The 23,626-nt window shown below is 43.1% G+C and overlaps 1 protein-coding gene across 1 annotated transcript; it reads right to left on the reverse strand.

Moving 5' to 3' along the window:
• Positions 1 to 9,596: 9,596 nt before the first annotated feature.
• Positions 9,597 to 10,352, reverse strand: LOC138373512 (elastin-like). The gene has a single exon (XM_069339724.1). It carries the CDS (start codon positions 10,350 to 10,352, stop codon positions 9,597 to 9,599), a length of 756 nt encoding a protein of 251 aa, XP_069195825.1.
• Between the last annotated feature and the right edge of the window lie 13,274 nt (positions 10,353 to 23,626).

Below are 23,626 nucleotides of genomic sequence, written 5' to 3' on the forward strand. Positions count from 1 at the left end.
CGGCCCTTTTGCGGTTCGCCCCATTGAAAGGGCGATGGGGGGGGGGGGAGGCTTGCGCTGTTTGCTCACACCTGGTCCCACGATTCGTGAGCGTTTTGGGTCATATCGCGTGGCCTCCGGTGGCATTGGATAGCCCCTCTTCGGGGGAATTCGGGGCAGGCCTCTTCCCTTGCGCTCTGTCAGGTCATCTTCGAGTGGGTTCGCTGGGGCGTGGTCGAAAAGACAACGTCCCTCAGATGGGTTTCCGGTCTGTTTCCGGTCCCGAAATGGGACTGCGCGGACCTGCAATTCATTCTGAACTTGTCCCGTCTGAACCCCGTGCTTTATTGCTCCTCCTTTCGAAAGACTACGCTGTCCCAGGCTCGGCTCCTTTTAGAGCCGGGCGCTTGGATGGTGTCCATGGACCTCCGGGATGCTTATTGGCATGACCCGATTCATCTGGAGTTCAGGAACTGGATCGGTTTTGTTGTGGGGCGTCAAGGTTACCGCTTTCGTTGTCTCCCGTTCGGGTTGAACCTGGCACCTTGCGTGTTCATGCGCCTTAAGCGGGTCATGGTGTCCCGTCTGCATTTGTTAGGTGTTCGGGTGTTGGCCTACTTTGACGACTGGCTGGTTTGGGCTCCCAGCCGGTCCTCTTGTCTGCTGGCCAGGGATTTGGTTCTTTCACAGCTTACCGGGTTCGGGTTCTTGGTGAACTGGAGGAAGTCCCATCTGGTTCCCTCCCAGGTTCAGACATGACTGGGCCTTGTGTGGGACATCCCGGAAAGCTTCCTTGTCTCTTCCTCCGGAGACTCCTGTGGCTGTGGTCCCGCATGCGCTTGTTTCTGGGAGGGAGAAGGGGCTCCTGGGTCACCCAGCGGTTGCTCGAAGGTCTGTGCGGGAGCTTGAACTTCGCGATGCTGGTCTACTGGCTGGGTCGGGTTTGGCTTCCTTCGGCTGTTCTGGTTCCTTCAGGGATGTTCCTTCTGCCTGTCTCGCGATCGTCCTCTTAGCCCCATGGTGGCCGGCCCAGTCGTGGGTTCAGGCACTGCTTGCTAGGTGTCTGAACTGGGAGGTTTTCCCGCGGCTCTGCCTCTTCCAGCAGATCAGACTGGTGTGTCACATGGCTGGTTCGATCTTCTCCTAGAGTCTTCGCGTAAGGAATTTTTGACTCGAGTTTATCATCATCTCTATGGTGATCAGGTGGCTTCCATGTTAGTGTGCCACCTGCAGGCTTCATCTCGGCGGCAGTATGAAGTTTCCTTGCGGTCCTTCTGGTTCTTCTTACGTCTTCGTCGTTGATCTTCGCTTTCGGTTAGGATGTTATTGTCCTTTCTCTCTTGGTTGTTCCAAGACTGTCTCCTCATTCCTAACACTGATGCCTCATATCGTGCGGTGCTGGCAGAGCCACTTCAGCTTGCTTTAGGTATCTATAATATGTCTGCGCCGTTTTGCAAGCTGTCTCGGGCGTTGTTTCACCTCCGGCCTGCTCATGTGCCGCCTGAGCTGTCTTGGTCATTGGACAGAGTGCCTTCTTACCCTTCTTTTCCTCAGTTTGTTGTGGCCCCTTCAGTTCATGATTGTTTCTCCAAGGCTCTTTTACTGTAGGCTTTAGCCTCTGGTGGTCTGGTTGGTGAGTTTCATGCTCTCCTATGGCGCAGGGGTTTCTGCTCTTTCAGTCGAGGAGATTGGTTTGTTTGTTTGCAGCCTTTACCTTCTTTTCTAGCAAAGAATGAGACTGCTGCTTTTTGGACCTGTCTCTGGGTTGTTGATGCTTGGTTGGTTGGGCCGGGGTGCATCATGTTTTGTATCCGGTTGCAGCTCGCCACCGTTATTTGTGCGCCACAGCTTCTGTGTCTGTGGATGCGCTTTGGGTTGATTCGGTTTCCCTTTTTCCCTGTTCGCAGGTGCGGGTCCCACAGGTCGTCCACAGGGTTATTAAGGCTAGCCACCCTGCGGTCTATCCCCGTGCCCATGACATCCACAAGATCGCGGCTCTTGCCGCCGTCTTTTGCAATATATCTCGGGCTGACGTTCTAGTGCGGGGATTTTGGTGGTCGAACGGGGTCCTGGCTGCTCGTTACCTTGTTAATGTCCCTGGGCCAGTCGGGCCTGTGTCGCTTTGGATTGGCGGATGCAGCCAGTTGTCTCAACTTCTGGATGAGGAGTGAGCAGCAACTGCCTCCCAGGTAAGTTCCTCATTCTTCCTCTATAGGTAGTTAGCTCCGGAGAGCTGTAGGAACTCCCCCCCCCCAGAAAACCAGCGTTGAATGTAATGAAATGCCATTTTCTGAGTGAGACCGCCTCAGAACTGGGGTGTAGATCGCCGGCGCAGTTGGTCTGGGGGCTCCCCTTTCCCCCTCCCGGGGATGGTAGGGAGCTGCGCCACAGACAGCGGTGCAGCAATGGGTAACGTCACACTAGTTTGCTCATTTTTGTCTGGGGGAGTTCTATCCACTTGCTCGGATTTTGGTTTGGTAATAGGATAGGGCTTTGTTTTGGGATGCTTACCTTTCTGGGTGCCTGACCTGGTCGATGGTAGACATAGAATGCTTCCATCCACAAGAGGGCTTGTGGTTGGAAGGGGTTGCATAGGCAATTGCACCCCTTGCCTCTCTGAGGGGGCCCAGGCTCTGGCCGTGGTCCCCGGTAGACCTTAAGAACTCCATACACATGACTGATGCCAATGTCTGGCATCAGCGTATCAGCCTGGATAGCTCCGGGGAGCCTCCAGGTCTCACCTAGAAAATGGCGTTTCATTACATTCAACGCTGTTTTCTTTATTCTCCCCTATATTGCAGGTGGCTCTTCCTTGTTAGAATCTTCTCTTTTGTGTTTTCGTTTGCAAACACTATCTCTAACACACGGTCTCTGCCCTTGTTGCACCAGCCTAACCTGGAAACCTTCTCAAGGCTATGTTCAGCCTCTTCCATCTCTAGTACCTTCAGTATTTCCTTCACTGCTGCTTTATCTTTATCATTCCATTCTGTCCTATTGGAGCCTTCCTGCTCTCTAATACCCACAGCTACCACTGATACTTTTCTTTCCAGCTGCTGACTAGTGGAGGGTGCTGCTTCCTGTGGGGTGGCTGATTTCATGGTTTCTGATCGATTTCTACCTCAACACTGTGGACATTACTTCCAAGTTATTTATTTTTAGCAAATCTGCAAATTATGCTTGTATGATGGCATTATCTTCCAATCTACTATTTCCATCTTCTCCTTGGATGATTATCTGAGTCTCATCCTCAGTATTGCTCTCTTTGAGGGTTTTAATCTCCTCCTTTGCTGCTGTCAGCTCGCTTTGCAGGTTGCTTATTTTTTTCTTCATTTCCTGTATCTCCCTCCGGATATATTCCAAAACCTGGGCGAACATTTCCTTCATTTGGTCACCTTGACGTTTCCCTGTTCCCTTGGTATATCTAGCTGCCATGCTTGCCCCTGTTCCTACTATGCCGTGATAGGGTTTGCCAGGTGTGTGTGTGTGTGTGAGAGAAAATGTATGTTTTATTATGTTTGAATGTATAAATGAGTTAAAACTGAAATATATCATTGTTTAGAAGTAGGAGTACCTGTTATCTGATGTATCTGAAGGTAATTTATGCAATTTTAATTATTACCATTTAGTTAGAAGACAAACATACTGACTTTGGAAGTAAAGTAGTAATGAAAATACTAATACAAACCAGTTCTCAAACTAGGCATGTAACTGTTTCTGTTCACTGGTCATGTCTTGAGCTTCTGATACAAAGTTATGGCATGCCCTCTTGTGATACTAGTACATTAATGCAGCTTTTTATTTTTCGTATGAATTGTTAATATAAATTGTAGAGGCCTGTTTATATTTTTTATTTTTTTAGAAACCATTGAGTGTCCATTGATATGGTATTAGGACAGATAAACTTCCACGTTGTTTTCTAGGCATTTAAAGCAGATTTTTATCAGAAGTTTCTCGGTGTGCTATTTCCTTGTAATGCCAAACTTAAGAAAAGGAATAATAGGTTTTTCCAAGAAAAGCCTGTTATAATGTTTTTTCTTGATATTCACAAATGACTTCAATCACAGTTTTATTCTTCGTACATTATATTGTTCATGCTAATATGAAACTTGCATTTTGAATGTAAACGTGGTTTGACTCTTAACTCTACTAAATGAATGAGTGATATTTTGATGAGCAAAATTACTCTGTAGCTGTTTAATATGCTTGTCCTCTCGAGTTGTCATATCACAAAAATAGTGCATAAAATTACGTGAATCTAACCTGAGACAACATGAATAGAAAACGGAACAGCCGGTCAATTTTGCAAGCCACTATGGTTTATAACATACATTTTGGCTGTTGGAGATTTACATGTCAAAATGCAATGTCTATTCATGAGGACAGATTAATTTAACGAAGAAATTGTTAAATTGTTTTTTGTTTTTGTCTGCTGCAAGATGAATTAACAATAAATTTGTTTTTTAAATAAAGCAGATGATAAAAAAAATAGTTTGAGAATATATTACAATTAAATTTAGGACTCATGTGAAACGATGTGGTTTTCCAGTTACTTGAGTCTCAACCTGTTATACAAGTAGAATTAACAGTAAGAATTAACAGTAGTTGCACTGACACTTATTTCCAAGTGCTGTGCAATTCTGAAACATTTTTGATGGTACGAAAACATTTGTTTGCAATAGGTAACTGGAAACATTTTGTACATCTACATTTGGGTAGTGTGTTTTGTAGCACTTTTTCATTGTCACAAAATTAATCTTGAGATACGTACAGGCTGTTAATTACATACTATAGGGAGGTCCCTATTTATGAACATCCGACTTAGGATGATCTGTTTATGAACATCCGACTTCGGATGATCTGATTATGAACATCCGACTTAGGATGATCTGATTATGAACATCCGACTTAGGATGATCTGATTTTGTGACTGGCCAAATTTATGACTGGCCCATATTAGCCCCTCTTCCGATTTTAGCTTCTCAGCCCCTTTTACCCTTTCGTCCTGCTGTATGACCCTATTTATAAGTCCCAACATTTCGATGAGTGCTATTAATGCACTTCTTTAGTTGTTTATCGAGAAAAAGTGCCTCAATAATGGCTGATCATAAGAGGAAGCATGTTAGTGGTTCTCCAGTGCCATTTATCAACTTTTACTACCTCCTCTCATAGCAATTATACCTCATCGCTCTTCAAAAGACTAAAAACTAAAGATAAGACTAAAATTATTAGTTATAAGACTAAAATTATTAGTGTTATGAAATATTGGTCTTCCTCAATGAAGTAAGAAGTCAGGAGACACCAGCAGAATAATGCACTCCCTGTACCAATATTACATGAGTATGTATTCAAGTGTTGCTCTTGTATTAAATGTAAGGAAACGATGCAAGTCAGTCCTGTTTTACTGTATATCAACAACACTAAATACAGTCTTTTAATGATAGTAGTGATATGTTGCGATAAAAATTGCAGGCTTTTAATCCGAGTCAAATACCTTACCTTGTGGTGATTCCAATGGTCAAGGTTCCTACCTGTTTGTGACCAGGCTTTCAATTCCAACTAATTATCTGTGGCTTTGGATGTTAAGAGCATATTTTTCACTAAATTGGAACTATCCTGTTTCCAAGATAAATTACATTGGGATTAATAGATGAGCGAGTTAACAATATTTGTTTCAAATGTAGCTATTTAAAACTTGAAGTCAGGTTCTACTAAAGTTGTGATTAAATTTTATTTCAACTTTACTTTTTAAGCCATCTTAGGTCATATCACTGCATCAAACAAAATTTTGTGACACTTTAGTGGAAAAGATAAACTCTTTGTTGTAGTTTTTGTGTACATAATTACATATCCTAGTAAATAGTTTTGTTATAATGTGTGTGAATGTATGTTTATTAAACTACAGCATATCAGTTATGACATTCACAAAATTATTCAAACTTGGAAAGTAGATTGGCAAGGTGTATCACCATGAGCGTCTGCCGTGGCCTACATCCAACGTACGCACGTCTACAAATGTATAAGCTGGGAGTGTGTCGACTTGTTTCATATCTGCATTAATTCCTTTCTTAATAAAAATTCAATGCAAGTAATATATTTTCCCTGATTAGTTCAGTTTATCATTACTGCTGTTGTGCTATTTTATGTGGATCAAGAGATAATTTCTTTCTGAAATTTTGTAAAAAGAAAAATATTTAAGACATGGATGAATTGTGTAATTTTTATTATTGTCTAGTATTGCATAGCTTATTATGTTTTATTGGCATTTTGTCAATTATATCAAATATTTGTCAATTGTAACATACGTGTCAGCTATATCAGAATAAAAAAAAACTTGCCATTCTACTTAAATCACACCAATATTTTATTTTGTCACGCTTTAAGCAGACTTGTTTGCAATTTTGTATATATGATCAATGTCCATTTTAATTTGAAAATTGAAGCCAGAAACAAATATTTAGGATATAGATTAATTTCAAAAAATTATCTTTTCCTGGTTAGAAGTTAAAATTTTGAAATACATTGTATGCAAATTTGGCAGTTTCTGCATTGTCACTTTTTAGCTACCATTTATATGAGTTTATAAAGGTCATCAAACACTTGCTAAAATACCAAAGTCAGTTTTAGAAAGCGAATACAACTTCTTTACTCATTGATGATCTTTCCCCAGCTGTTGATATTTTATATATTTATATGTTTAATGTGGCAGAATATTGTAATACTGGAAAGGAAGTATTTAAGTCCTGGTTATCATTTCTGTGATAAAGTCATTGTAAATACAGATTTGTCAAGGCTGTAATTAGGAGCATTAATGTCAGGTGCACTGAAAGAAGTGTTCATCCTATAGATGGCTCTTTTCATTATACTGAAAACAGCATTTTCTAAAGATTTTTTTAGGTGCATCATAGGGGCTTCCCAGGCTGTGATTTCTGCCAAACAAATGGAATAAAGTTAAATGGCCATTTATTCCACTTTACAAAGCATGATGTCCCCCCTGCCTCCTCCACCCCTGGCATATCACCCCCTGCCTCCTCCACCCCTGGCATATCATCCCTGCCTCCTCCACACCTGGCATATCACCCCCTGCCTCCTCCACACCTGGCACATCACCCCCTGCCTCCTCCACACCTGGCATATCACCCCCCCTCGCCTCCTCCACACCTGGCATATCACCCCCTGTCTCCTCCACACCTGGCACATCACCCCCTGCCTCCTCCACACCTGGCATATCACCCCCCTCGCCTCCTCCACACCTGGCACATCACCCCCAGCCTCCTTCACACCTGCCACATCACCCCTGCCTCCTCCACACCTGGCATATCACCCCTGCCTCCTCCACACCTGCCACATCAGCCCCAGCCTCCTTCACACCTGCCACGTCACCCCTGTCTCCTCCACACCTGCCGCATCACCCCTGCCTCCTCCACACCTGTCACATCACCCCTGCCTCCTCCACACCTGCCACATCACCCCTGCCTCCTCCACACCTGGCATATCACCCCTGGCTCCTCCACACCTGGCACATCACCCCTGCCTCCTCCACACCTGGCATATCACCCCTGCCTCCTCCACACCTGCCACATCACCCCTGCCTCCTCCACACCTGCCACATCACCCCTGCCTCCTCCACACCTGGCATATCACCCCTGCCTCCTCCACACCTGGCACATCACCCCTGCCTCCTCCACACCTGCCACATCACCCCTGCCTCCTCCACACCTGGCATATCACCCCTGCCTCCTCCACACCTGGCACATCACCCCTGCCTCCTCCACACCTGGCACATCACCCCTGCCTCCTCCACACCTGGGATATCACCCCTGCCTCCTCCAAACCTGGCACGTCGGCCCTGCCTCCTCCACACCTGGCACATCACCCCCTGCCTTCTCCACACCTGGCACATGACCCCCTGCCTCCTCTAAACCTAGCACATCACCCCCTGCCTCATCCAAACCTGGCACATCACCCCCAGCCTCCTCCACACCTGGCACATCACCCCCTGCCTCCTCCACACCTGGCACATCACCCCCTGCCTCCTCCACACCTGGCACATCACCCCCCTCGCCTCCTCCACACCTGGCACATCACCCCCCTCGCCTCCTCCACACCTGGCACATTACCCCCAGCCTCCTGAACACCTGGCACATCACCCCCCTGCCTCCTCTAAACCTGGCACGTCACCCCTGCCTCCTCAACACCAGGCACATCACCCCCCTGCCTCTTCCACACCTGGCACAACACCCCTGCCTCCTCCACACCTGGCACATCACCCCCCTGCCTCCTCCACACCTGGCACATCACCCCCAGCCTCCTCCACACCAGGCACATCACCCTCTGCCTCCCCAACACCTGGCACTCACCCCTGCCTCCTCTACACCTGACACATCACCCCCTGCCTCCTCCACACCTGGCACATCACCCCCTTGCCTCCTCCACACCTGCCACATCAACCCTGCCTCCTCCACACCTGCCACATCACCCCTGCCTCCTCCACACCTGGCATATCACCCCTGCCTCCTCCACACCTGGCACATCACCCCTGCCTCCTCCACGCCTGCCACATCACCCCTGCCTCCTCCACACCTAGCATATCACCCCTGCCTCCTCCACACCTGGCACATCACCCCTGTCTCCTCCACACCTGGCACATCACCCCTGCCTCCTCCACACCTGGGATATCCCCCGTGCCTCCTCCAAACCAGGCACGTCGGCCCTGCCTCCTCCACACCTGGCACATCACCCCCTGCCTTCTCTACACCTGGCACATGACCCCCTGCCTCCTCTAAACCTAGCACATCACCCCCTGCCTCCTCCAAACCTGGCACATCACCCCCAGCCTCCTCAACACCTGGCACATCACCCTCCTGCCTCCTCCAAACCTGGCACGTCACCCCTGCCTCCTCAACACCAGGCACATCACCCCCCTGCCTCTTCCACACCTGGCACAACACCCCTGCCTCCTCCACACCTGGCACATGACCCCTTGCCTCCTCCACACCTAGCACATCACCCCCAGCCTCCTCCACACCAGGCACATCACCCTCTGCCTCCCCAACACCTGGCACTCACCCCTGCCTCCTCTACACCTGACACATCACCCCCTGCCTCCTCCACACCTGGCACATCTCCCCCTTGCCTCCTCCACACCTGGCACTTCACCCTCTGCCTCCTCCACACCTGGAACATCACCCCCCGCCTCCTCCACATATAGCACATCACTCCCTGTCACCTCCACACCTGACACATTACTCCCTGCCTCCTACACACCTAACACATTACTCCCTGTCACCTCCACACCTGGCACATCACTCCCTGCCTTCTCCCCACCTGGCACCTCCATACCTGGCACATCACTCCCTGCCACCTCCACACGTGACACACCACCCCCTTCCACCTCTACGAATGGCACGTCACCCTCTGCCGCCTCCACGGATGGCACATCACCCCCTGCCACCTCCAGACCTGGCACATCACCCCCTGCCACCTCCACGGATAGCTCGTCACCCCTTGCCACCTCCATGGATATCACATCGCCCCCTGCCGCCTCTACGGATTGCATCACCCCCCCGGCCGCCTCCACGGATCTCACATCACCCGCTGCCTCCTCCCCGGATGGCATATCACCTCCTGCCTCCTCCACGGATGGATGGCACATCTCCCCCTGCCACTTCCACGGACGGCTCATCACCCCCTGCCACTTCCACGGATGGCACATCACCCCCTGCCGCCTCCAAGGATGGCACATCAACCCCTGCCACTTCCACGGATGGCACATCACCCCCTGCCACTTCCACGGATGGCACATCACCCCCTGCCGCCTCCAAGGATGGCACATCAAACCCTGCCACTTCCACGGTTGGCACATCACCCCCTGCCACTTCCACTGATGGCACAACATCCCCTGCCACTTCCACGGATGGCACATCACACTCTGCCACTTTCACGGATGGCACATCACCCCCTGCCACTTCCACGGATGGCACATCACCCCCTGCCACTTCCACTGATGGCACAACATCCCTTGCCACTTCCACGGATGACACATCACCCCCTGCCACTTTCACGGATGACACATCACCCCCTGCCACTTTCACGGATGGCACATCACCCCCTGCCACTTCCACGGATGGCACATCACCCCCTGCCACTTCCACGGATGGCACATCACCCTCTGCCACTTCCACGGATGGCACATCACCCCCTGCCACTTCCAGGGATGGCACATCACCCCCTGCGACCTCCATGGATGGCACATCACCCTCTGCCACCTCCACGGATGGCACGTCACCCCCTGGCACTTCTACGGATGGCACATCACCCCCCTGCCACTTCCACGGATGGCACGTCACCCCCTGCCACCTCCACGGATGGCACATCACCGTCTGCCACCTCCACGGATGGCACATCACCCTCTGCCACCTCCCAGGATGGCACGTCACACATACAATGGTGTAATATAATGACCAATAGGCAAAACTTGATTCTTTCTAGTAGCTACCATCATTTTCTAGTCTCTCCTGTTTTTAAACTCTAATCGGAAGCATCAGCCAGCAAACCAACCATGATTTTATTTGCCTCATTTGACCAATTTTAGACATAGTTCTTTAATCCTACATTCAGAAAGTTGCTGATCCATTTGCAACTAATAACTGTTTATTAGACCAGGATGGGAGACATACTTTATACCGAGTTTGTTTATATTCATTCTTGCACATTTACTAGACATTATTTCAATGCTGTATTAAATGCTGTGGGAGGTATTTTATAAGTGTTATTGCGCCACTTGACTTTGGGATTTTATTACTAAAATTGATTGTAGATTGTGCAGTGCAGTTTATATATCCAAATAAATCTTGTTTTGATGCAGGGAACCATCATCCCGGAATCGGTGTCCATTTCTGCATGATAAAGTTTTTGAGACTTGTTCATTTCATTCCATTATCACTGAAATTATACCTAGATATTATGTTTTATTAACAAATTTAGACACTATATCGGAGGGGAATTCCAAATTTGAGAGCAGGTTTTGCGTTAAACAGTACATTTAACTAAGGAAGCATCCACCTATTATACACAAGATGATACACTCATCAGGTTAATTGCTCGTCTTACAAAGAAATCTTTGATGCAGGGAGAAAAAAAAGTTACAGTAATCTTCACCCAAAAGTCATAAGTAGTATCGTGTTGGTGTTTTGACTGAATGGTATGGTAGTTGGTATATTATGATTTACATATAAGTGGCATTAGTTATTTTTAGTGTGTTTTGGAAATATGGTCTGAAGTCATTATTTTGAAATGATGCAGCTGTAAAAATTGTTTGCTCCAAATGGGGAAGTTTAACTTGTGATGGTAAATATTGTGATTTCTACTTGCTATACAGCCACCACTGATCTAAATTGGAACAAGGTAGCTCTCACATGCCCAGAATATTATAATTCTTTTATATTGCTTAATTATTATTTAGTTTAATTTTACTATCTTTTTACAGGCTAAATCAATGATCAAACCACGCAGCACAATGTGAAGAAATGACAACATTTCGGTTCATCTTGAACCATTATCAACTCGTACAATTTGATAAAGGATCAGGACAGACCCAAACGTTGTCGTTTCTTCATCTTCTGGTGTGTGGTTTGGTCGTCATATCTTCAGCCACATTATTGTGACTCATCATCTGCAAGCTAAATCAATAATTATGATGGCATATATATATATATATATATATATATATATATATATATATATATATATATATATATATATATATATATATATATATATATATATATATATATATATATTGGTGTATACTGGCAGCAGGTTTTCTTTCAAACATGTTTCATTGAATATGACCGCATATTCTGTATTTATTATTTTCTGGTTTAGGGCTTCTATCCCTCTAACTATTTTCTTAGCATCAGGGCTTAATTGGAATAGGAGTTCTCCAAAACTCATTTTCGTACTTTTAAGGTGAAGAAAAGAAGTGATTTACTATAGAGTGTATTACACTTATTTGTATAATTTGCAACGACGTTTCGAACCTCCATGGTTCATTCTCAAGTGAACAGATCTTACAATACTAGTTGATTTTATACCCGCATTAGGTCAGGTGATAATACAATGAAGGTGAAAAACATGGGGGGATACATAAGGGATAAACATAGGGGCTGCAGAAGGCTTATTGGCCCATACGAGGCATCTCCTATCTAAACACAAAGATTAATCCAGTGTAATTGGCCTGTCATGTTGGACATTGTCTTCTGTGTTGGCATCGATATGTTCTTGTCTTGTCCTTACTCTCATGGTGGGTAGAGTAAATAGTTCCGTGATTTGGGTGTTCATGGTAGGTCGCTCTATTCTTATGTGAATTGCCTCAAGAATTTGTAACCTTCTTGAATCTTGGGTTTTGTCTATTATGCAAGTATTCTTGTTCAACATTTCTCTTGTTAGAGTAATGTCATGGGCTTGTCTCATGTGATTCCTAGGGGCACCAGATTGACGATGGCATGTCAAACGCCTCGTCAGCTTGGTCGACGTCATACCTATGTACTTACATTGAAGGTTACATCCTTCGTGGGGGCAAGTGTACATGTATACAACGCTTGACTGCTGTAGAGGGTTCTCCGTCGGCTTCGGGCTGTTTTTGATAAGGAGTTCGGAAGTCTTCTTGGTTTTGTAGAATATTATCAGGTTTATGTTTTGGTTAGGAGTAGTGCTTTTTACTCCTTTACGGATTATTTCTTTCATTATTCTTTCCTCTTTTATATGTTCACTGTGCATGGTTGATTTGTAATATAATTTTATTGGGGGTGTTGTGGTTTCTGTTCTAGGTTCTGAATTATACCAACGGTCCAAGTGTCTTCTTATAGCAGTGTTTATTTCCGCGTTGCTATATCCGTTGTTCACCAATACCTGAGTTACTCTTTCAAACTCTCTACTCACGTTGCTCCATTCAGAGCAGTGGGTAAGCGCTCGACGAATATAAGCATTGAGAACACTGGCTTTGTATCTTTGGGGGCACTCACTTCTACCGTTCAGGCATAATCCTATGTTGGTGGGCTTGGTATATACGTTGGTGCTTAAAGAGGTTCCTGTTTTTGTTATTAGTACATCCAAGAATGGCAGACTGTTATTTTCACTATTTTCATGTGTAAATCGGAGTACTGACTCTCTCTCTAGGTGTCTTTTTAGGTCAATTAGTTCATCTGAGTCTTTTACTATTACGAATATGTCATCTACATAACGGCAGTATACAGTTGGTTTTTGTCTGCTACTGAAGACCCTATCTTCGATGGTTCCCATATAAAAATTAGCAAATAAAACTCCTAAGGGGGAGCCCATTGCTACTCCGTCTATTTGTAAATACATGTCTCCTTGTGGACTGATGAAAGGGGCTTCCTTTGTACATGCTTCGAGAAGACTTTTCAAGTGTGGCTCAGGTATGTCTAATTTGGGGGTGCTCTCGTCTCTGTATACTCTGTCCAGTATCATTCCTATGGTTGTGTCGACTGGGACGTTGGTAAAAAGGGATTCAACGTCCAGGGAAGCGATGATTCCATCGGGCTGGGTAGATTTGATCAATTCTAGGAAATCTGCTGATGATTGTAGACTAAACTTACTTGGAGTGCATGGAGTTAGGAGTTCATTGAGTTTCTTTGCCAGGTGATAAGTTGGGGTTGGTATTTGGCTGATTATAGGGCGTAGTGGGTTACCTGGTTTATGCGTCTTAACATTGCCGTAGCCATATCCTAAGCCATAGTCGCCTTGAAGTTTATTGAAATGCACACTACCTTTCTTTGCGTTGATTGCTGTAATTGTTTTGTTTACTTTCCGCTTAAGGTCTTCTACGGGGTTCCTCGTGATTCGTTGAAATTTGGAGTCGTCACTTAGGATGTCGCTAATTTTGTTCATGTATTCATGGGTAGGAATCAATACATATGCTGCTGTTTTGTCGGCTTTTCTTATTGTTACGTCTTTCAGATTTTTTAGTTGTTTCGCTGCTTCTTTGAGTCGTGGGGTTAAGATTGTAGATGAATATGTTCCTCGTTTTTTCCCTGCTTCTGCAAGTAGTTCAGCTTGAAGTGTGTCAGTGGTGATGACTTTTTTGTTGTCTTCTAGCTTATGGATATCGTCCAGAAGCATTTCGATTTCCAGGCGTTTTTGATGCATCTTTGGTTTAGATAAGAATTGACAATTTAGACCAAGATTTAAGAGGTCTCGTTGGTCCTGGGTAAGATCATAAGAAGTCAGGTTAAAGTAGCCATCTTTAGGACGAGGGATTTTTAGCTGTCCACCGTTTAGGGATGTTAGCTTACGGAGTGTCTTTGTTTCTACAAGAGTTTTATGTTGTTGTTTCAGGTTTCAGGTTGAACCATGGAGGTTCGAAACGTCGTGCAAATTATACAAATAAGTGTAATACACTCTATAGTAAATCACTTCTTTTCTTCACCTTAAAAGTACGAAAATGAGTTTTGGAGAACTCCTATTCCAATTAAGCCCTGATGCTAAGAAAATAGTTAGAGGGATAGAAGCCCTAAACCAGAAAATAATAAATACAGAATATGCGGTCATATTCAATGAAACATGTTTGAAAGAAAACCTGCTGCCAGTATACACCAATATAAACCCACATGACCCAGCAGTCCGCAATACAGAGTTTACCTATAGGTATAGGCAAGAGCTCATTCGGCATCAACTAAACAAGAAGAAGGAAGCCCTCCAAACCTTTATAGAGCAGGCGGAGCATCTGTTAAACAAATGGACCCAGTACGACATCCCTATCCAACTCAAGCAAACCATCAACAGTGAACTATTTAACCTGAAACAACAACATAAAACTCTTGTAGAAACAAAGACACTCCGTAAGCTAACATCCCTAAACGGTGGACAGCTAAAAATCCCTCGTCCTAAAGATGGCTACTTTAACCTGACTTCTTATGATCTTACCCAGGACCAACGAGACCTCTTAAATCTTGGTCTAAATTGTCAATTCTTATCTAAACCAAAGATGCATCAAAAACGCCTGGAAATCGAAATGCTTCTGGACGATATCCATAAGCTAGAAGACAACAAAAAAGTCATCACCACTGACACACTTCAAGCTGAACTACTTGCAGAAGCAGGGAAAAAACGAGGAACATATTCATCTACAATCTTAACCCCACGACTCAAAGAAGCAGCGAAACAACTAAAAAATCTGAAAGACGTAACAATAAGAAAAGCCGACAAAACAGCAGCATATGTATTGATTCCTACCCATGAATACATGAACAAAATTAGCGACATCCTAAGTGACGACTCCAAATTTCAACGAATCACGAGGAACCCCGTAGAAGACCTTAAGCGGAAAGTAAACAAAACAATTACAGCAATCAACGCAAAGAAAGGTAGTGTGCATTTCAATAAACTTCAAGGCGACTATGGCTTAGGATATGCCTACGGCAATGTTAAGACGCATAAACCAGGTAACCCCCTACGCCCTATAATCAGCCAAATACCAACCCCAACTTATCACCTGGCAAAGAAACTCAATGAACTCCTAACTCCATACACTCCAAGTAAGTTTAGTCTACAATCATCAGCAGATTTCCTAGAATTGATCAAATCTACCCAGCCCGATGGAATCATCGCTTCCCTGGACGTCGAATCCCTTTTTACCAACGTCCCAGTCGACACAACCATAGGAATGATACTGGACAGAGTATACAGAGACGAGAGCACCCCCAAATTAGACATACCTGAGCCACACTTGAAAAGTCTTCTCGAAGCATGTACAAAGGAAGCCCCTTTCATCAGTCCACAAGGAGACATGTATTTACAAATAGACGGAGTAGCAATGGGCTCCCCCTTAGGAGTTTTATTTGCTAATTTTTATATGGGAACCATCGAAGATAGGGTCTTCAGTAGCAGACAAAAACCAACTTTATACTGCCGTTATGTATATGACATATTCGTAATAGTAAAAGACTCAGATGAACTAATTGACCTAAAAAGACACCTAGAGAGAGAGTCAGTACTCCGATTTACACATGAAAATAGTGAAAATAACAGTCTGCCATTCTTGGATGTACTAATAACAAAAACAGGAACCTCTTTAAGCACCAACGTATATACCAAGCCCACCAACATAGGATTATGCCTGAACGGTAGAAGTGAGTGCCCCCAAAGATACAAAGCCAGTGTTCTCAATGCTTATATTCGTCGAGCGCTTACCCACTGCTCTGAATGGAGCAACGTGAGTAGAGAGTTTGAAAGAGTAACTCAGGTATTGGTGAACAACGGATATAGCAACGCGGAAATAAACGCTGCTATAAGAAGACACTTGGACCGTTGGTATAATTCAGAACCTAGAACAGAAACCACAACACCCCCAATAAAATTATATTACAAATCAACCATGCACAGTGAACATATAAAAGAGGAAAGAATAATGAAAGAAATAATCCGTAAAGGAGTAAAAAGCACTACTCCTAACCAAAACATAAACCTGATAATATTCTACAAAACCAAGAAGACTTCCGAACTCCTTATCAAAAACAGCCCGAAGCCGACGGAGAACCCTCTACAGCAGTCAAGCGTTGTATACATGTACACTTGCCCCCACGAAGGATGTAACCTTCAATGTAAGTACATTGGTATGACGTCGACCAAGCTGACGAGGCGTTTGACATGCCATCTTCAATCTGGTGCCCCTAGGAATCACATGAGACAAGCCCGTGACATTACTCTAACAAGAGAAATGTTGAACAAGAATACTTGCATAATAGACAAAACCCAAGATTCAAGAAGGTTACAAATTCTTGAGGCAATTCACATAAGAATAGAGCGACCTACCATGAACACCCAAATCACGGAACTATTTACTCTACCCACCATGAGAGTAAGGACAAGACAAGAACATATCGATGCCAACACAGAAGACAATGTCCAACATAACAGGCCAATTACACTGGATTAATCTTTGTGTTTAGATAGGAGATGCCTCGTATGGGCCAATAAGCCTTCTGCAGCCCCTATGTTTATCCCTTATGTATCCCCCCATGTTTTCACCTTCATTGTATTATCACCTGACCTAATGCGGGTATAAAATCAACTAGTATTGTAAGATCTGTTCACTTGAGAATGAACCATGGAGGTTCGAAACGTCGTGCAAATTATACAAATAAGTGAAATACACTCTATAGTAAATCACTTCTTTTCTTCACCTTAAAAGTACGAAAATGAGTTTTGGAGAACTCCTATTCCAATTAAGCCCTGATGCTAAGAAAATAGTTAGAGGGATAGAAGCCCTAAACCAGAATATATATATATATATATATATATATATATATATATATATATATATATATATATATATATATATATATATATAGGTCAGGATATATATATAGGACAGGATCCCTCCGCCTTGGTGCCCCAATTCACACTGAATACAAGTGTATTTGCAACAGGGTGGAAGCAGACCAATACGGACTGCATGGGTTGCATTGCGGAAGTACAAAGGGCTGGCATGCAAGACACAACGAGGTCAATGACATCATCAAGAGAAGCCTCGTCTCAGCTGGGTGCCCAGCGGAGAGAGAACCTCGCATCCTAGGGGTCCAAAACCCGGATTTCCCAGCACTTCGCCCTGATGGCATCACCATATACTCATGGAAGGAGGGTAGACAGTTGGTGTGGGACTACACTTGTGTATCCACCCTGGCTGACACCTATGTACACTTCGGAGCTGATCAAGCAGGTGGGGCGGCCAACCACAGGGAAACAGCAAAATCACTCAAGTACAGGCGACTGGAAGGTCAATACCTCTTTGTTCCCATAGCGTCTGAGACGCATGGCCCCTGGGGCAAGAGTGCCTTGGGATTTCTCAAGGAATTGGGGTCCAAGCTCATTGACGTCACCAGAGACCCAAGGGCTTCCAGTTTTTTATTTCAGCGTCTCAGTGTGGCGATCCAGAGGGGAAATGCTTGCTGCGTCCTCGGTTCCTGTCCAGAAGCGGAGGAGCTTCAAGAGATCCATAACCTTTAGGCATTTGTCTTGTATGTTTTGTAACCTTCAAGTACACAATAAAGGAAAAAAAACAAGGGAAGGGGGTGGTAGGAGAAAAGAACACAGAAACTGTATTGGAGGGGACCCACATTCCCTCCAATGCGTTATCTGTGGTTTCCTCCGAGGCTATGGGTCCCCCTTCTTCCAGCCAGAGGTGGTACTCCCTTCCCTATTATTATATATTTAAAAAAAAAAAATATATATATATATATATATATGAAAGATTACTATAGAACCAAAAAAACGGACAACCTACTCATGAAAATCTCTTCAGACACAAAGCAGAATGCCTTAAAAAAAGACCAACGTCGTCTATGCCTTCAAATGTCCACTTGGGGACTGTTAGCCCCAAAGAACTCAGTACATACGCAAGACAACAACGCCTCTTTCGAAAGAGGCAATTGTTAATCGCCTCTTTCCAGGGGATTAACAATGCATAAGCAACAGGGCACCATTAAGGAACATATAATCTCTTCTCACAACCAGACCATCACCAGAGAAGTCTTAACAAACAACACAGAAATCATCGATAGATACAGCAATAGCAGGCAGCTTGACATCTGCGAGGCACTACACATCAAAAAGTCAACACCAGCAATCAACAGCTAATTAATGCACAACTATATTCTACCCACTTCAAGACTCTGTACCAATATCGAAGCATCAAGAGGAGGTCTAGGCCAATAGGCCCTATGCAGTTACTTCCATTCTTCCGTTTCACTTATCCAATTTATACCCATTTGTTACGGCCCTAATGGGTTGCAACTGGGTTCTTTCTCTGATGTTAGTAGAGTTAGGGTATCCGACCCCAAGCTAGTAGTGGCTTTCAAGAGGTGTGTTCCTTAACGCAAATAAATTAAAGGGGAAGGGATACAAATTAACTAAACTTAATATATAATTACCATCACCATAAAAAAATATATAAAAGGTCACAAGCGGGGTTGCTATTACTACACTTATTTACAATAATAACTTCTTAGAAGACACGGGATGCTCCACGGTGCTGAACGATGCTTAGCCCTTGATCCTCTTCTCGTGGCCTCTCGACGAATCCTTGGATTCTCCTAGCGAGTCTACCCCGGCCACAGGCCAGCCAAATCACAGTCCCACTGGGTGTACCGTCGTGGAGGCCGTCAACCACAAATCCAGCCTGTAGCTGGCAGGTTCCAATCAGCAACGATGCATAGGCCACTCCACGACCGATACTAGGGTTGCGAGCCCTAGGCAGGAGCCTCGTGTGATTTCACAGATCACTCTCCTCACCACAACACCCCAGTGACCAGTCTTCTCCACCAGTCAGCCCTGGGTACGACAATTCCTCAACTGCCACGTCACAGGGAGGCTAACACAACAGTATTCATCCGGGGGGTGACTCTCAGCTTCAGCAGCAAATGCGTGGAGGTTCTACGGCTGCCTTGGGTAGACTGATCCAACTTCCATTACAGCAGTCCCAGGTCGACTCTGTAATCAGACACGTCATCAGTACTAGTTACACTCTAGGGCACCTCACTCACAGGCTTAGACACAAACGTCCACCTATCCTCTCCATAGATGGTGTTGCTGTCTAAGCGCCACCTCACCAGAGGTCAGCAGCGGCTGTGTTATGAGCTGATCAGGACAGGAAACTAGTCCTTGTGGCCAGTATATCTCGTCCTCACTAGATGGCGTCGTCCATTTGGAGGGGGTTTCGGGAGCTGACCCACAGATGGCGCGGTCGTCACTGCTCCGTGCTCGGACGCTGGGCTCGGGTCCTTAACACTATTAAACAGTGTTATGTCTTGTGTTGGTCAAAAGTTTGTTCATCTCATCCAAAACTGTTTCAACATATCACCTCACCCAAATGCGAGTATGTAAGACAAGCCTTTTAGCGTTAGAATTAGTAAAACACTGTTAAGTGTTTTCAGGTTACAGTTGTGTGTGTGTTTAAACTAAAGTCTTTGAAAATGTAATACGTTATTACGAAACGCATTCAAGCGTGGCGTCAGACTAGAAATAAAAATGAATTTAAGAGAATTGATTTTTCAATTACCATCGACAGTAAAAAGAAACATAAGAAATATTGAGAAAATTCGTGTTAGAATCATTAATCTTACTTTTTCGGTCATATTTATCATTTATCATATTTAGGGGTCGCCATGGGTTCTCTCCTAGGTGTCCTGTTTGCGAACTTCTACATGGGTAACATCGAACAAAAGGTCTTAGTCGACATGAACTTGAAACCGGCCATATACTGCAGGTATGTTGACGACACTTTTACACAGGTACCTGATGTCAGACATCTGCAGGAGCTGATGTCTCACACCCCAGAAGTGACTCGAACCTATACTGCCAGAAGCAATGCATCTGATGTACAGGATCCCTTAACCACTCGACCAACACGTTGTGTTCTTCACATGTGCCCCAAAGAATGAGGTGAGTTGATAAAATACTATGCCCAAGATTAAAAACAGAGTGCCAGCAGGGGGATGGAAATAGCCTCGGCTACCATCCTCTTTTTGTCTTGTTGTGTTGGTCGAATGGTTAAGGGATCCTGTACATCATATTCATTGCTTCTGGCAGTATGGGTTCGAGTCACTTCTGGGGTGTGAGTTTTCAGTGGCATATATACCTGGAGAACGTTTAGGCTTGTTCGTATATTAAATATATATATATATATATATATATATATATATATATATATATATATATATATATATATATGTCGTACCTAGTAGCCAGAACGCACTTCTCAGCCTACTATGCAAGGCCCGGTTTGCCTAATAAGCCAAGTTTTCCTAAATAAATATATTTTCTCTAATTTTTTTCTTATGAAATGATAAAGCTACCCATTTCATTATGTATGAGGTCATTTTTTTTTATTGGAGTTAAAATTAACGTTGATATATGACCGAACCTAACCAACCCTACCTAACCTAACCTAACCTATCTCTATCAGTTAGGTTAGGTTAGGTAGCCGAAAAAGTTAGGTTAGGTTAGGTTAGGTAGGTTAGGTAGTCGAAAAAACATTTTTTCATGAAAACTTGGCTTATTATGCAAATCGGGCCTTGCATAGTAGGCTGAGAAGTACGTTCTGGCTACTAGGTACGACATATATATATATATATATATATATATATATATATATATATATATATATATATATATATATATATATATATATATATATATATATATATATATATATATATGTCGTACCTAGTAGCCAGAACGCACTTCTCTGCCTACTATGCAAGGCCCGATTCGCCTAATAAGCCAAGTTTTCTTGAATTAATATATTTTCTCTAATTTTTTTCTTATGAAATGATAAAGCTACCCATTTCATTATGTATGAGGTCAATTTTTTTTAATTGGAATTAAAATTAACGTAGATATATGACCGAACCTAACCAACCCTACCTAACCTAACCTAACCTAACTTTATAGGTTAGGTTAGGTTAGGTAGCCGAAAAGGTTAGGTTAGGTTAGGTTAGGTAGTCGAAAAAACATTAATTCATGAAAACTTGGCCTATTAGGCAAATCGGGCCTTGCATAGTAGGCTCAGAAGTGCGTTCTGGCTACTAGGTACGACATATTATATATATATATATATATATATATATATATATATATGTCGTACCTAGTAGCCAGAACGCACTTATCAGCCTACAATGCAAGGCCCGATTTGCCTAATAAGCCAAGTTTTCATGAATTAATATGTTTTCTCTAGTTTTTTTCTTACGAAATGATAAAGCTACCCATTTCATTATGTTTGAGGTCAATTTTTTTTTAATGTAGTTAAAATTAACGTAGATATATGACCGAACCTAACCAACCCTACCTAACCTAACCTAACCTATATTCACAGGTTAGGTTCGGTTAGGTAGCAGAAAAAGTTAGGTTAGGTTAGGTTAGGTAGGTTAGGTAGTCGAAAAAACATTAATTCATGAAAACTTGGCTTATTAGGCAAATCGGGCCTTGAATAGTAGGCTGATAATTACGTTCTGGCTATTAGGTACGACATATATATATATATATATATATATATATATATATATATATATGTCGTACCTAGTAGCCAGAACACACTTCTCTGCCTACTATGCAAGGCCCGATTTGCCTAATAAGCAAAGTTTTCCTTAATTAATATATTTTCTTTAATTTTTTTTATGAAATGATAAAGCTACCCATTTCATTATGTATGAGGTCAATTTTTTTTTATTGGAGTTAAAATTAACTTAGATATATGACCAAACCTAACCAACCCTACCTAACCTAACCTAACCTATCTTTATAGGTTAGGTTAGGTTAGGCAGCCGAAAAAGTTAGGTTAGGTTAGGTAGGTTAGGTAGTCGAAAAACAATTAATTCATGAAAACTTGGCTTATTAGGCAAATCGGGCCTTGCATAGTAAGCTGAGAAGTGCGTTCTGGCTACTAGGTACGACATATTATATATATATATATATATATATATATATATATATATATATATATATATATATATATATATATATATATATATATATGTCGTACCTAGTAGCCAGAACGCAATTCTCAGCCTACTATGCACGGCCCGATTTGCCTAATAAGCCAAGTTTTCATGAATTATTTATTTTTCGACTACCTAACCTACCTAACCTAACCTAACCTAACTTTTTTGGCAACCTAACCCAACCTAACCTATAGAGATAGGTTAGGTTACGTTAGGAAGGGTTGGTTAGGTTCGGTCTTATATCTACGTTAATTTTAACTCCAATAAAATAAAATTGATCTTATACATATGGAAATGGGTAGGTTTATCATTTCATACGAAAAAAAATAGAGAAAATATATTAATTCAGGAAAACTTGGCTTATTAGGCAAATTGGGCCTTGCATAGTAGGCTGAGAAGTGCGTTCTGGCTACTAGGTACGACATATATATATATATATATATATATATATATATATATATATATATATATATATATATATATATATATATATATATATATATATATATATATGTCGTACCTAGTAGCCAGAACGCACTTGTCAGCCTACTATGCTAGGCCCGATTTGCCTAATAAGCCAAGTTTTCATGAATTAATTATTTTTCGACTACCTAACCTACCTAACCTTACCTAACCTAACTTTTTTGGCTACCTATCCTAACCTAACCTATAAAGATAGGTTAGGTTAGGTTAGGTTAGGTAGGGTTGGTTAGGTTCGGTCATATATCTACGTTAATTTTAACTCCAATAGAAAAAAATTGACCTCGTACGTAATAGAATGGTTATCTTTATCATTTCATAATAAAAAAAAAGAGAAAATATATTTATTCAGGAAAACTTGGCTTATTAGGCAAATCGGGCCTTGCATATTAGGCCGAGTACGACGTTCTGGCTACTAGGTACAACATACATATATATATATATATATATATATATATATATATATATATATATATATATATATATATATATATATATATATATATATATATATATATGTCGTACCTAGTAGCCAGAACGCACTTTTTGGCCTACTATGCAAGGCCCGATTTGCATAATAAGCCAAGTTTTCCTGAATTAATATATTTTCTCTAATTTTTTACTGATGAAATGATAAAGCTACCCATTTCATT

Source organism: Procambarus clarkii, chromosome 42 (genome assembly GCF_040958095.1).
Source record: "Procambarus clarkii isolate CNS0578487 chromosome 42, FALCON_Pclarkii_2.0, whole genome shotgun sequence".
Classification (NCBI taxonomy): Eukaryota; Metazoa; Arthropoda; class Malacostraca; order Decapoda; family Cambaridae; genus Procambarus; species Procambarus clarkii.